We start from the raw sequence: 15,764 nt of genomic DNA, 5'->3' as shown, positions 1-15,764 counted from the left end.
GCAAGCGGCTCAATTCCAGCCCTCCTCAGATGAGGAGGAGGAGAAAGCTGAGGAGGAGGAGGAGGAGGACCTGGAGGAGGAGCAGGAGGAGGTCAGAGCACCGGTGTATTGACCAGCGGCAGCAGCAGCCGCAGCAGCATGTGAGCACATGGCTGCCCAGGATGCAAGGGATGAACTTATCCTGGCCAGATTTGCATAGGTTGCCCAAGTTGGCACATGTCCTTGGCTCCATCCTAGGACATCATTGACAATGGACATGACTTTCTGGCCTCCTTTCACTCAGGCCACCAACCTGACAACGCAAGTGTGGCAGACGCCGCAATGTGGAGCTGCCTAAGGCGAAAGAACAGATGCCATAACGCCAACATTTTGGCTTCAAATCATTTTAATTCTTTCCAACAGGGATGGCATTTCATCAATACTCATAAACATTCTCCCAATCTGCACACAGATCTGGAGGTTATATCCCTTGCCAGCTGTACCCACAGAGGTTTCTTTGGCAGGCCTCTTCCTCCCAGATGAGTGGAAGAGCACCTCCATGCTAGCTGTCACCCCCTCAAAAAACTTTTGCAGCACCTCATCCGAGAGCCTCATGGAGGCCCTTGCCTTGGAATTGGACATAGTGGTTTCTCAAAAAATGCTGCAGGTGGTGCAGGATAGGCAGAAATCCAGTGGAATGAGCCAAGGGAGCAAGAAGCCATAAAATCAGACTGGAAAAGTGTTGTCAACAGAGGCGAGTTTCAGTCCCAAAACACTAATTGACCAAGGGCATCCCACACCTCTGAAATCAAATGGCCAATCAGGGGAAAATTGCAAATTTTTGAAAACCATCAGTGGAGGCGAGTTTCAAACCCACCCAAACCGAAACCTGCCTCCATCTCGCCTCCAGTGAGAAAATCGCCCCTATTGAGTCATAACGGCACAGAAGGAGGCCATTCGGCCCATCGAGTCATGCCGGCTCTCTGTAGAGCAATCCAGTCAGTCCCATTCCCCCGCTCTATCCCCGTAGCCCTGCAAGTTTATTTCACTCAAGTGCCTATCCAGTCTCCCCTTGAAAACATTGAGTGTCTTCGCTTCCACCACTTCCATCGGCAGCGAGTTCCAGGTCCTCACCACTTGCTGCGTAAAGAAGTTTTCCCTCACATCCCCTTAGAGCTTAGTGTGTATCTGTAATGCATCACAAATCACCCAAAGTCCAAACAAACACAATTAACAGCTGTAGCCATTGGTCAATCATCAGGATCTGTAACCCTCTCTGAATTCTCCCCTCCCAAGCCCAGAGGCTGTGGGCTAATTGCTGTGTCCCAACTACTGCTCGGCAGAGATTGCCCAACAGACCGGGAACTGAACAAATGAAAATAAGAACTGGACATTTCTCAACCTGAGGTGGAATTGCTTTCTTTAAAACTCTGGAATGCAATCTCTCCTTTCTCACAGCATCCTGTATTTTGCCCTCACTGAGCTTTTATATTGGAGTATTTGATCTTAATATTGTTATAGTGTGGCGGAGCCACTAAGGGACTCTGATCAGTTGTATATAATTCCCTTTAATAATATGTTAGCTACAGCCTGAGTCTGTATCTTTGTTTTCACTGTTTACATGTACAGAGCGCGATCACTTTAATAGCGCAGGCAAACGCGGTGACGTCACGCCGTTCATCACGTGATCCCCCACTGGCGGGAAAAACGTGATGACGTCATGATATCAGCCACGGGACCGCCGGAGCAGTCCTCATGGAGCCTCCGAACTGACTAGACCTATATTCGATGTTCTCCTGTAATTATCCGTTAAACTCTGTTAGTTTTCATTAAAACTCGTTTATTTGATCGCCTGAGTGGACCTCAGTCTTTTGATAGGAACTAGACATTTCTACATTGGTGACCCCGACTTTTGCGAACGGTTTTCGCAGAAGTTACTGAACATGGAAACGAACGCTGTTGCTTTGAAGCTACCACAGTTCTGGGAGCAACAGCTAGCCGCGTGGCTCATCCAGGCTGAAGCCCAGTTCGCAATCAGGAACATCGTTGCGGATCAGACCCGTTATTATTACGTGGTCTCCGCCCTCGACAGCGCCACAGCCTCGCGGATCGTCAGCCTGCTTGGTAATCCACCTGAAGATCGCAAGTATGAAACGATAAAGGCGCGGTTGTTACAGGTCTTCGGGCTCTCGAAGTTGGAGTGCGCCCGCCGGCTGCTTGCTATGCCCGGCCTCGGGGACTCCAAACCGTCCGAGCTCATGAGCCAAATGCTCACGTTCCTGGGTTCCAAACCGGAATGCTTCTTCTTCAGGGAGTTATTCCTCAGCAGCTACCAGAGCAAGTTCAGGCTGCCCTAGCCAGGTTGGAAGTCACAGACTGTGCAGAGCTGGCCGCTGAAGCGGATAAGATTTTCGCAGTGACACAGCAGTACTGCGCTGCCACGAGGCACCCATCCCCCACGGACGCGGCTCCAGCCCCTCAACCTGCGGGGTTGTGCTTCTACCACGCCCGTTTTGGCACGAAAGCAAGATGCTGCCGCCCTCCCTGCAGCTTTTCGCTCAAAAAAAACCCAACAACATCAACCCTGTCGAAAGAGGACCGGTTATAACGAACGCCCCGCGGCTGCGATGACAATCGGTAATTCGGGAAAACTTCTCTTCATCACCGACTCCCGATCTGGTCGACGTTTCCTCTGCGACACCGGGGCGCAGTGTAGCATCCTTCCCGTGTCAAATCTTGATGTACAAACCGGGGGGGCACGACCTCTCCCTCGAGGCGGCTAATGGCGGGGCCATTCGGACCTTCGGACGACGGCGGGTCCAGGTGTGTTTTGGCGGCCAGCGGTTTTATTGGGATTTCATCACGGCCAAAGTCTCTCAAGCCATCCTCGGGGCGGATTTTTTGTGCGCCAACAGCCTCCTGGTGGATGTAAGGCACCGCCGGTTGATCAATGCGGCCACCTTTCACTCCATCCCGTGCCACCGTGGTAACGCCATGTCACGCACCGTCTCCTGTGCGATCCCACCTCCGGATGACTTCACTCGACTCCTCGCAGATTTCCCAGACCTGACCAGACCCACCTTCTCTTCCACGGCCACGAAACATGGTGTCGAGCATCACATCACCACTACTGGCTCCCCGGTTTATGCACGGGCCCGGCGCCTCGAACCTGGCAAGCTCGCGGCTGCGAAAGCGGAGTTCAACACGATGGAGCGGCTAGGGATTATTCGGCAGTCGAATAGTCCCTGATCTTCGCTTCTCCATATTGTTCCACAGCCTGGCGGCAGATGGCAGCCTTGCAGCGACTACCGACGCCTGAACGACGCCACTACTCCTGATCAGTACCCGATTCCCCATATTCAGGATTTCTCTGCCCATTTGGCGGGAAATACCATTTTTTCAAAAGTCGACCTTGTCCGTGGCTACCACCAAGTCCCCGTGCACCTGCAAGACGCCCCGAAAACTGCAGTCATCACCCCATTCGGCCTGTTTGAATTTCTGCGGATGGCGTTTGGATTGAAGAACGCTGCACAGGCTTTCCAGCGCTTGATGGACTCTGTGCTGCAGGACCTCAAGTTTCTATTCGTCTACCTCAACGACATCCTCATCGCCAGCCCTAATAAAGAGGAGCACATCTGCCATTTACGCACCCTCTTTAGTCGCCTCAGTCAACACGGCTTGATCATTAACCCAGCCAAGTGCCAGTTCGGCCTGCAGCAGATTGATTTCTTAGGCCACCGCATCACATCGGACAGCGCAATTCCCCTGCAGACAAAGGTGGAAGCAGTTACTTCTTTCCCGCGCCCGCAAACTGTCGAGGCCCTGCAGGAGTTCCTCGGGATGGTAAATTTTTATCATCGGTTCGTCCCTAATGCAGCTCTGCTCATGCAGCCCCTGTACGAGGCCCTCAAGGGCAAGTCCGGCAAGGATCCGATTAGCTGGACGGTTGACATGGACCGGGCGTTCATCGACACAAAAGGCGCCCTAGCCAACGCAACCATGCTGGCGCACCTGCTGCCAGGTGCCACCATCACCCTTACCACCGATGCGTCAGACTACGCCATCGGCGCAGTGCAGGAACAGTGGGTGAATGGGACGTGGCAACCACTGGCGTCTTTCAGCTGTCAGCTACGGTGAAACGAACGGAAGTACAGTACGTTTGACCGGGAGTTGCTGGCCCTTTTTCTGGCCATCCGCCATTTCCGGTTCTTGCTAGAGGGACGTCCGTTCACGGCTTTTGTGGACCATAAGCCACTAACGTTCGCTATGGCCAAGACCACCGAACCGTGGTCAGTTCAGCAACAACGGCAGTTGACGCTTATCTCAGAATTCACCACTGACATTCAGCATGTGTCTGGGAAAGACAACCTGGTGGCGGATTGCCTCTCCTGCGTGACCGTTCATGCGGTCCAACTTGGAATTGACTATGCCCTCATGGCTGCGGATCAAGCCTCGGATCCGGAAGTCCAGTCTTACAGAACCAACCCCTCTAGCCTCCAAGCGGCCGATGTCAAATTCCATGCCGCGGGCACTACGCTACTCTGCGACGTCTCCGTAGGAGATCCTCGCCTTATCGTTCCGGTCGCCTGGCGCCGAAAAGTTTTTGACGCAGTACACGGGTTGTCGCACCCTGGCATGAAGGCCTCGCAACGGCTGATGTCATCCAAATTTGTGTGGCGGGGCAGGCACATGGATGTCCGCGACTGGGCCAACACCTGCGTGGTCTGCCAAAAGGCCAAGGTGCAGCGTCACGTCAAGGCTCCATTGGCCACTTTCGCTGTTCCGGAACGTAGGTTTGATCATGTGCATGTGGACCTGGTGGGGCCACTTCCGCCTTCGCACGGGTTCACTCATCTTCTTACAATGGTGGACGGCACCACTAGATGGCCTGAGGTGGTTCCTTTATCATCCACCACTTCTGCAGATGTCGCCAGGGCATTCATCTCCTCTTGGGTCACCCGTTTCGGGGTACCGGCGGACATCTCGTCTGATCGTGGGCCACAGTTTTCTTCTGAGCTCTGGAACGCTGTGGCTCAGGGGCTCGGCATCAAGCTACATCGCACCACTGCCTACCATCCACAGGCGAACGGTCTGTGCGAACGATTCCACCGGTCGCTCAAAGCCACACTGCGAGCCAGCCTTCAAGGCGCAGGCTGGGTGGACAGGCTTCCATGGGTCCTTTTGGGTCTCCATACGGCACCTAAAGAAGATCTTCAGTCGTCCTCAGCGGAGCTCGTATATGGCCAGCCGCTACGTGTACCTGGGGATTTCCTTCCGACTCCAACAGAGCCATGGTCCGCATCCCAGCAGCTCCTCAGCCACCAGGAGGCAGCCAGAAGTTTTGCTCCTGTGCCTATGTCGCATCACGGCTTGCAGAACTCCCACGTCCCAGCAGAGCTGAAGAACGCCGACTATGTGTTTATCCGCCACGACGCGCACCGAGATCCGCTCAAACCCCCGTACACTGGTCCTTTCCGCGTGCTACAGCCGGGAGACAAAACCTTTTCGGTCGATATCGGAGGTAAACCGGACCACATTTCTGTTGACAGGTTGAAGCCGGCGCACTTGGACCTTGATCGCCCGGTCGACATCGCACAACCGCCGAAACGTGGCCGACCGCCCACAGTCGCCGTGCCGGATCAAACGCAAACACCCGCCAACTCGCCCGTCGTCCATCAGAAGTCGCTCTGACAGGCTTGTCAGGCCTCCTCGCCGTTTTACTTTTGCTGTTAAAGACAATTCTGGGGGGGCGCATGTGGCAGAGCCACTAAGGGACTCCGATCAGTTGTATATAATTCCCTTTAATAAGATGTTAGCTACAGCCTGAGTCTATGGGCTGGATTTTCAGTTGCTTGCGCCAGCAGTTAGCGCCTTAAGAGAAGTGAATTTCGGGCGCTATGCGTGTAGCGCCCGGGCGCAGCGCAGTTTGCGCCTCACCCCAAATTAAGTTGGCCGTTAGCGCCGGCGCAAAGTTTAGCGCCCGCCCGGATGCGCGCGCAGAAAATGACGTCACATCCTCGTGCAACGCTCTTTGGCCGCCCCGATTCCAAACTTCAGTCGGACCACCCCATTGTGCGGCTGGCGGCCGGAGCGTTTGAAAAAAGGAACGCAACACAACCAGCGCGGGCCCCGGGGGGCGCAAATTAAAGGGGACGTACCCTCCAGTATAAAGCCCAGCCATTTTGCAGCAAACACTCTTGTGCAACGCATTTCTGGACACACAACAAGGAGGATAGCTAACTGGTTTCAAGCAGCAACAGCTCAGGTATTTTTGGACTCAGGCCAGAGCGCTGCAAGTGGCCTTTTGGAAATTTGACTGTTTGCCAGGATTTGATGGGGGTTGCAAGGGGTGCCAACGCGGAGCTGCAGCGCCATGTCCGTAGGGCTCGCAGACGCATTGTGAGAGGGGCAGCCCTGGCTAGAGGCAGAGGGGGCTACAGGCGTCGGCCACGTAGGCCTTACCCAGTCAGACTATACCGCCAGCAGCGCTCCTACCTCAACATGAGTGACGCGCGATGTGTTAGAAGGCTCCGATTCCAAAAGGAGGTGGTTGCAGAGATCTGCCACCTGCTTCGCAGAGATCTGTGTCCAAAGCTCAGGTGCAGGACGTCTCTGTCGGTGGAAGTGAAGGTGACGGTGGCATTGAACTTCTATGCCACCGGCTCCTTCCAATCCGCTGCTGGGGACATAGCAAACATCTCCCAGTACGGCGCGCATCGCTGCATCCGCCAGGTGACCGAAGCACTGTTCAGAAGGAGAAGCCAATTCATCTCCTTCCCCATGGCCCTGCAGAGCCAGCATCAGCACGCCTTGGGATTTGCAAGACTCGGGGACTTCCCCTTGGTGCAGGGCGCCATTGACTGTACGCATGTGGCTTTGCGGGCCCCTCTGGAGCATGGCGAGCAGTATCGCAACAGGAAGGGCTACCATTCTCTGAATGTGCAGCTGGTGTGTGACCACAAGCAGTGCATCATGGCTGTCAATGCCAGCTTCCCAGGCAGCAGCCACGATGCGTTTATCCTGCGGCAGAGTACTGTGCATGACATGTTCGAGGCACAGCCTCCCCCAAGAGGATGGCTACTCGGGGACAAAGGCTATCCTTTGTGTACCTGGCTCATGACCCCGCTCCGCGCGCCCAGGACCGCTGCTGAGGAGGCCTACAACGAGAGCCATCAAACCACCCGCAACATCATCGAGCAAACTATTGGGGTCCTCAAGCAGCGGTTCCGCTGCCTTGATCGCTCCGGAGGAGCACTGCAGTATTCGCCGGACCGGGTCTCCCAATTTGTGGTAGTTTGCTGCATGCTACACAACCTGGCTATCCGCAGGACTCAGGCACTGCCACCTGACGTTGGAGCAGCACCTCAGGAGGAGGAGCAGGAGGGGCATGAGGAGGAGGAGCAGGAGGAGCAGGAGTACGTTCCCAGGAGGGAGCGACCAGGGCCAAGGGCCGCGCGACGCCACCTTATTACACGTTACTTCTAAGCCCCCTGTCAGGGAATGCCTTGTGGCCATGAGGGAAGATGAATGCAGCCGCTCCGCAAGCCCTCAGCCGGCGAAGCCACCAAACACTAACAAGAACAACCATGGAGACTGTATTAATAAAGATAATTATTTATTACACAAAAATGAAAAGCCCTTTCCACATGAATCCCCAAAAACAATCAACGGGCCCCACAAAAAGCCCAACAAACGACTCACTCCCACAAACTGGGGAGGAGTAACTCCACATTTGTACAAACCTGGCCTCAACCTCGGCCTTAACACAAAAAATAAGCCCACGAACCAAACAACCATGGGCAAAAGAAAGATGGCCACCGCCATATAAAACGAAAGCTGGCCACACCCTCTACTGAGTGGCCCGCGAGGGCGAGACCTTGTCCAGCCTTTTGCCTCCCCTGCCCGGCCTGCTGCTCCTTCGCAAGCTCTGCCCAGTGGCTGCTGCGAGGCTGGGGGAAGGCGCCTGAGGCTCAGATGTCCTTCTGACAGATGCCGCTGGGGGGCGGCCTACACGGCCTTTGGGCATCAAGGGGCCGGCTGCTGAGTGGCGCACCTGAGCCTGGCCAACATCAGCTCCAGCCGCTTGCCCTTGACGCCCCAGTGGGGGAGTGGCGGCGACGGATGGCGCAATGTGGGCAAGCTGGCATCTGGGATGCGCTGGCTGGTGCTGTGGCGCGCTGGCACTCGGCCGGGCCCGCACTGCAGGATCCGCAACAATCAGCCGAGGGGCGGCTCGCTGGGATGCTCCAGCGCGGCGGCTGCCCTGGCGATGCCTGCCTGAGACAGCGCGTGTGGCAGCAGTGAGTGCCCCTGTTGTCCTGGTGTGCGCCCGCATCACACCCGCCAGGGTCTTGACGGCATCAGTGAGCATGCGGCCACTCGCGGCAGTTGATGCCCCGAACTCGCGCACACTGGTCGCCAGCGACTCGATGGCCTCAGGCATGCGCCCCACCACGCTCATGAGCTCCGTGTGGCGCCGGTCCGAATCCTCGGCCATCTTGTCCAGCTTCCGCGCCTCCTCCAAGGTGAAGGTGTCCGGACTGGAGTCGCGACTCTCCCGCTGGGGAGCAGGGGACCGAACTAGGGGAACCTTGCCACGTTGGTGGTGGCGAATGTCCCGATCAACTGCACTCCCCTCTGATCCTTCCCCCCTTTGGGGGGAAGGCCGCGGCCCACGCGCACGGCTCCTGGGTGGCTGGACGCCACTGGTCCCAGAAGCTGCATTCCCCTGCGACAGTTGGTCCAGGCACTCGTCCAGTGAGGACGTGTCAATCATTTCGTCCTCTCCTGCAGGACCTGAGTGTTCCCCCGATGGTCCGGCTTGCTCTTGCTCCTATTCCTCCTCCTCCTCCTCCTCCTCCTGCTCGGGGGGGCTGTCACTGGCAGCTTCAGGGTCCTGGTCGTCACCAGCTGAAAGCAGGAATGCACAAGAGTAGCTTCAGAGTGAGGAGACGGCGTCAGCGAGGGAGTTAGGACTGGTGGCATTCAGCGCATTGGTGGGACAGTGGCAAAGGAGGTAGCTCGGATGCGCAAGTGCGACGCGAGAGGGCCAAAAGGCGAGGTCCTTACCATTGCCGGGCAGTGGAGGGTCGGCTACTCCGCACGCTGTGGGCACGATCAGCCGGGCTCCCATGAGCCCACACACGCGCTCCTCCAGGCGAGTGAGCTTCTGCAGCTTGGCGCAGCCTCCCCTGGTCCTGGCACGGGCCTGGCGATTATAGGCAACTTTAGCCTGCAAGAGAAAGGACGGGCTGTAAGTACGGAGTGTAGCCCTGATGTAGTGTGCACTGCCTCCCATGGTGGAATAGCTTGGCCAGAGTGTAGCCCTGATGTAGTGTGCACTGCCTCCCATGGTGGAATAGCTTGGCCAGAGTGTAGAGTGCAGAATGGGCAATTGATGCTCATGACTGTCCCAATGCTGCTGGCTGAGGGCTGGCCATTAGGACTTTCAGCTCCCTTTGCCCATCATGTCAGGTGTACATGCAAGAATGAGGAGGAGACTGGAAAGGGTACTCACCCTGACAATCCTGGTCAGGTCGTTGTATTTTTTACGACATTGTTTGTGGGTCCTGGGGGCATCGCCGCTGAACGTCACCCTGTTGGCGATCTGCTTCCAGGCTCTGGTGTATTCTTGGTGGTTCGGATTCCTCCCAGTCTCTGGGAACAAGATCCTGTGCCTCTTCTCCAGAGCTGTCACCATTATTTCCAGATCACCCTCTGAGAAGCGCAGGGCACGCTCACGGGCCTTCTCTGGCGTTGCCATGACTCCCTGGGGCTGAGCAGCAGTGTTGAGGCCTATTTGCAAAGCTCCAGTGTGCAGGGTGTGGCTGCAGACCAAATCGTCCCTTCCCCCTTTAAGAGCTGGTCGGCGCCACGGGGTCTGCTGTCAATCATAAAATGACCACACCCGCGCTGCGCCCCGCCTCGGCGCTATCACTCTGCACCGCCGGCTTAGCGCCTAAAGATAGTGGAACGCCTCTTTTAGCGCTCCACCAACCTCTTAGGGCGAAGCCACTGAATTTCCGGCAAGGGGGCGCAACTTTGGGGCGGGCGCTAACTTCGGGCGGGCGCTAACGTTAGCGCCCCAAAACTGGCTATACTGAAATTCTAGGCCTATATCTTTGTTTTCACTGTTTACATGTACAGAGCGCGATCACTTTAATAGCGCGGGCAAACGCGGTGATGTCACGCTGTTCATCACGTGATCCCCCACTAGCGGGAAAAACGTGATGACATCATGACGTCAGCCATGGGACCGCCAGAGCAGTCCTCATGGAGCCTCCGAACTGACTAGACCTATATTCGATGTTCTCCTGTAATTATCCGTTAAACTCTGTTAGTTTTCATTAAAACTCGTTTATTTGATCGCCTGAGTGGACCTCAGTCTTTTGATAGGAACTAGACATTCCTACAATAGTTGTGTTTAAGCAGTTGTTCCTTGTTGGAAATCGGACTTTCAGTTCTTTAAAAAGCAACAACATGTTTGGCTTTGCTCATTATCAAACATATTCGAAGAGACACTTTAATCCAGCACCTTTTAAAAATTGATCCTACTGTTACTTTTTCTTTTAAATTATCCATTGACTGGTATGGTTTCGCACAACACATTTGGCTTCTCATGGGTTCCTTGAAAATTCTATTTTACATGAGGACAGCCGATTCAATCTGAATTTACTACAATTAACAGTACAAATTATAGATTAGATTTTTAAAATTGCAACAATGAACACAGAGTTAATTTTGCAAGAACTGTTTTTTGGGGTTAAGTAATGGGGAAAAACCTTTGTTTGTTAGTTGTAGCAATATCTTAAGTACTAAAGAACACATTCCTGATCTGACTACAGCGAAGAACAGAAACCTTCCCACGCAGAGATTCAAACTGTTGTGGAGCAGCACGAATGTTTCAGAACCTCGGCAAACCTTTTTGCCATATTTTACAATTGCACAGCTCAATGATGCAAATCTCAGTGAAACGGATTATCATTTCACTCGTGCATATCACTGTGATGAAAGTAACATGCGGCTCTTGCTCCACTAAACACTTTTTAAAGATGGTGGTGTCCTTTAAATGGCAACGTATGTTGCAGTGGTTACAAAAACTCTTCATGCACTGTAATGGAAATAGTGAATGCAATTTTACACAAACGTTTATGAACCTCACACATCTATAGCTTGGCTCAGATGGTAGCATTCTGACCTCTGAGTGAAAAGGTTGTGGGTTGAAGCCCTGATACAGAATTGAGTGCATAATCACGGATAATAGTTCAGACCAGTACTGAGGAAGTGCTGGCTTTTGGACAAAGTGTCCTGGTCAACATTCCTCCCTCCAGAAACAGATTATCTAGTCTTTCATCTCACTTGCTGTCTGTGGGACCTGCCTGTGTACAAATCATCTGTCAAATTGTCTACCTAACAATGAGTGCACTTCAAAAGTAATCCATTGTTGCCAAGTGCTTTGGAATGAAAGGTACTATATAAATACAAGGGGGGAAAAATTCAGATGTTTGCGCCTCCCGTTAGCGCCTTAAGAGGGCGCCAACTGGGGCGCAAAGCAACTAGCGCCCGGGCGCGGCAATGTTTGTGCCACTCGCGAAATTAACTAGACATTTTGCGGCGGCGCTAAACACTTCCGCCATGATCTCCTGCGCCGGCAGATTGTGATGTAATTCGAGTGCGCAACGCCCCGTTAGCGCCCCGGACCGGATATTGAGTGGCGCGGGTCCCAGACCTGAAACGTTAACTCTGTTTCTCTCTCCACGGATGCGGCCTGGCCTGCTGAGTATTTCCAGCATTTTCTGTTATTGAGTGGCGCCCCCTGCCTTACCGCCTGCCGCTAGCAACGACAGATTGAGGGGAGCGTTATGCTGTCAGAAAGAGACTAGGGAGCGCTATTTATAGGCGACCGCTTCCTACCCTTTTTTGTCGGTGACATTTTTGCACCACGCAGTCTGAGAGAGAGAGAGAGACTTCTGGAGAGATTCAAAGCTGTGTGAAGGGGTTTTGGGTACTGAGCAGCACTTTGCAGGTTTATTTTGATTTGCCCTTCCTTGCTTCGCCAGCACTCTGAGGTAGCGCCTCACTCCTCGGCGTTTGCGCCTTAAGACAGGTGTGAAGCGCCTGATTTAGCGCTCCAATCACCTCCAGGGGTGATAAAAGCTAAGTTTGCTGTTGGAGGCGATAATTAGCGCCAGGCACTGAACTTTGCGCACGGCCGATAACGGCGCCCCAAACGGGGCGATACTGAATATTTCCCCCAAGATCTTTCTTTCTAGAATAAAATGAAAACTCTGTTTCCTGTTTGTCAGGCCACATTTCCCGTATCACTTCTCTGTTACACTTCATTATAGGAAAAATTATTTTAGACAAACTTCTTGCAGCTGATTTGGCTCATATAAAAATTTCTTCCAACAATCATAAAAAAGAGAAAGAAAGCCACATTCAGAATGGGAAGACAATCTTCCTGACCAACAAAAAGTACCTCAGTAACACAGTAGTCAGAAGCTATGTAGCCCAGTCATACTTTAAAGGAAAACAAAGGCAAACATTCCATCCTGCATTCTGACCTGCAGCACAGAGAGCAATTAAATCTGATTGGCTTCACCCTGCACCGTTCCCTCATTAAATAATTAAAATCTGATTAATCTGAGGCCGTATTTACTTAACAACAATTAGATTTTGGGGCGTTTAAGAGAGACTCTTTCAATTTAGCAGCAGAATAATACACTGGCAAAACACTCCTATTATAAAGTCACGATCATCTGACTCACTCTGAGCAGTTCCATGGAAGATCTGCTGTTATATGAATAAAACTATTGCATCCAGAACACATTTATCGCACACTAGCTGTCAACCTTTTTGCTGCAGATGTAAAACAATCTACCAATAAAAAGAAAGCTAGTCATTGAACCGGAGCCTAAAATTTACGTGCAGTTACTTCAATGTAAATACAAATCGGGAGAGTTGTAAAACGGGCTGCCGATTCGTTATCATCCGTTTTACACTATGGCACAAAGTCAACATTACCCCCATTGTGTCTACATAGGAGGGTTGCATTCCGTTAGATATTCGTGTATTTATTTTGAAAGTTAATACACATTTCTTTCTGATCGCAGAGATTATGAATGACGTCATCAAGAAGGTGAAGAAGAAGGGAGAATGGAAGGTATGAATCTTTCCATTTCATAGTGATGTACTGTCGGAATGCTTTTGGGTCAAGGATTTAATTAGCAAGGGTCATCGACAAAAAGATTGATACTTCATATAGTTGATATCCTGCCGCAGAGCTTTGCTTGGCAGGAAGGTTCTACATTGGGATAGCAACTACATTGAATAATAATTGAAAATATTAAAATCGATGAGGATATTATCTTAGATAGAACAAGTAACCTCAAAATAGATTGACCGGGCTGCTGACCCAGATGGCATCCACCCAATTGGGTCTTTAAAGAGATGGGTCATGTGTCTTGCAAACCCCTTGCTCATATCTTTAACAGCTCGCTAGAGTCAGCGATTGTTCCCTTGGACGGGAAGGATGTTTATCTAGGTCCAATTTTTATAAAGTATGACAAGGCAGAACCAAGTAACTATAGGCCAATTAGTTTGATCAGTAATAGGTAAGATGCTCAAAGTGGTCATAAGAGATGCTCTAAATTCTGACGAAGGGTCACAGACCTGAAATGTTAACTCTGTTTCTCTCTCCATGGATGCTGCCTGACCTGCTGAGTGTTTCCAGCATTTTCTGTTGTTACTTAATTGTTAGCTGATTCAAGTGAGAGGTACCACCAACGCTGCCTCCGCAAGATCCTGCAAATCCATTGGCAGGATAGGCGCACCAACGTCAGTGTTCTTGCTCAGGCCAACATCTCCAGCATCGAAGCTTTGACCACGCTCAATCAGCTCCGATGGATGGGTCACATTGTCTGCATGCCCGATACGAGACTCCCAAAACAAGCGTTCTGTTCGGAGCTCCGGCAGGGCAAGAGAGCCCCAGGTGGGCAGAGGAAACGCTTCAAGGACACCCTCAAAGCCTCCTTGAAAAAGTGTAACATCCCCATCGACACCTGGGAATCCCTGGCCCAAGACCGCACAAAGTGGAGGAGAAGCATCCAGGAAGGCGCCGAACACCTCAAGTCTCTTCGCCGGGAGCAAGCGGAAGCCAAGCGCAGGCAGCGCAAGGAGCGCACGTCAACCCAAGCACCCCACCCACCCGCCCCTTCAACCACCATCTGCCCCACCTGTGACAGAAACTGTAGGTCCCACATTGGACTCATCAGTCACCTGCGAACTCATTTTTAATGTGGAAGCAAGTCATCCTCGGTTCCGAGGGACTGCCTAAGAAGGAGAAGATTCAAGTGAGAAGAGAAACCAACAAATGATTTGCGAAAGGGAAGAGTTTGGAAAATTATGTTTTCCACGTAGGTGCAAGCAGATCTAGCAATTGTTTCCCACATGAAATGGGGTGAGAGAGAAGAGACCTCATCACATGAAACGGGGCTGGATTTCAAGGTGCAAAGGAGGCATCTCCAAAAACAAGCTCTAATTTTATTGGGCCATTGAATGTAGGAGTTTTCATTTGCTCTCATGCAATAGATCTCAGAAATGCATTAGGAGTAACATGCTCATAATTTGTCAGTAGTTGCTGTGCCACAAAAAAGTGGTGATCTTTTTTGTAAGTGAGTGACAGAACTAAGCATTATTAGGAGAGCTATGCTGGTCTTGCGCACCTCACAGGGGTCTCATTAAATGCATCAGTGGTAGAGGCCTGGGAGCAGGTCCTTTGCCCGACCGTTGCTGACTAGTGCATGGTGGGAGGAGATTTACCAAAGTCCCCATGTGCCACATATGCACGGTGCAAAGTGTTCCACTTGTGAATAAGAAGTTCCCAATTCTCTTTTAGCTTTGCTGCGTGTGAGGGTGAGTTCTTCATTCATAAAGCAAATTGTTATATCCCACTGTGTGTTGAACCTGTTTCTGAAAATAACAGAAGTAACCAAGCTGAAAAGCCGCGCAGTGATTAATATGGTGACCAGAGTCTTACTGTTAGGTACGGTACTGCTTATGCCTATATTGATGACAGTATTTGTGTAATTTATTAGGTGCTGGTGGTGGATCAGCTCAGCATGCGAATGCTGTCGTCCTGTTGCAAGATGACTGACATCATGACAGAGGGCATCACAAGTGAGTTTTCTTGGCGACTTCTTTTCAGTTATTGTTGACGTTCTTAGCTTTGGAACCAGACTGCTTTGCAATCAGCTTTAATGATGGTAGTTTGACAGTTACAACTGTTGTACAAAGTTGCACTTCTTCATCTTGAGGCTCCTCAAAAATGGTTTTGAAAATCCCCGTAAAGTTAGATGCATGCCATCCTTCTTGAAAGTTTACAACGGTCCTGTGGAGTTCAGTGTTACTTCACTGAATAATTCACCAACTTAGCAGCAAGCAAAGAAACTAGAAAGCAACGGGTCATCACTGAGCTTCAGGTAGCCCCAGAACCGGGCAGCACGGTGGCATAGTGGTTAGCACTGTTGCCTCACAGCGCCAGGGACCCGGGTTCGAATCTGGCTCGGGTGACTGTCTGTGTGGAGTTTGCACATTCTCCCCGTGTTTGCGTGGGTTTCCTCCGGGTGCTCCGGTTTCCTCCCACAGTCCAAAAGATGTGTGGGTTAGGTTGATTGGCTATGATAAATTGAACCTTAGTGTTAGGGGGATTAAATACGTGGGGTTACGGGGATAGGGTGGGATATGTGTTGGTGTAGGGGTTACGGGGATCGGGTGGGATATGTGTC

General features: G+C 52.0%; 1 protein-coding gene across 3 annotated transcripts in view; it reads left to right on the top strand.

Moving 5' to 3' along the window:
• The window catches only part of stxbp1a (syntaxin binding protein 1a), a 162,494-nt gene that overhangs the window by 86,106 nt on the left and 60,624 nt on the right, over positions 1-15,764 (top strand). For all 3 annotated transcript variants that reach the window (XM_085965773.1, XM_085965771.1, XM_085965772.1), the window contains exons 2-3: positions 13,092-13,141; positions 15,075-15,156. In XM_085965773.1, coding sequence (XP_085821899.1) covers positions 13,092-13,141; positions 15,075-15,156 — 132 coding nt within the window. The remainder of the gene's footprint in view (positions 1-13,091; positions 13,142-15,074; positions 15,157-15,764) is intronic.

Source organism: Somniosus microcephalus, chromosome 23, assembly GCF_052327205.1.
Source record: "Somniosus microcephalus isolate GS21.2 chromosome 23, FLI_Smic_1.0, whole genome shotgun sequence".
In the NCBI taxonomy this organism is placed as follows: Eukaryota; Metazoa; Chordata; class Chondrichthyes; order Squaliformes; family Somniosidae; genus Somniosus; species Somniosus microcephalus.
This window is presented reverse-complemented; position numbering and strand designations above follow the sequence as displayed.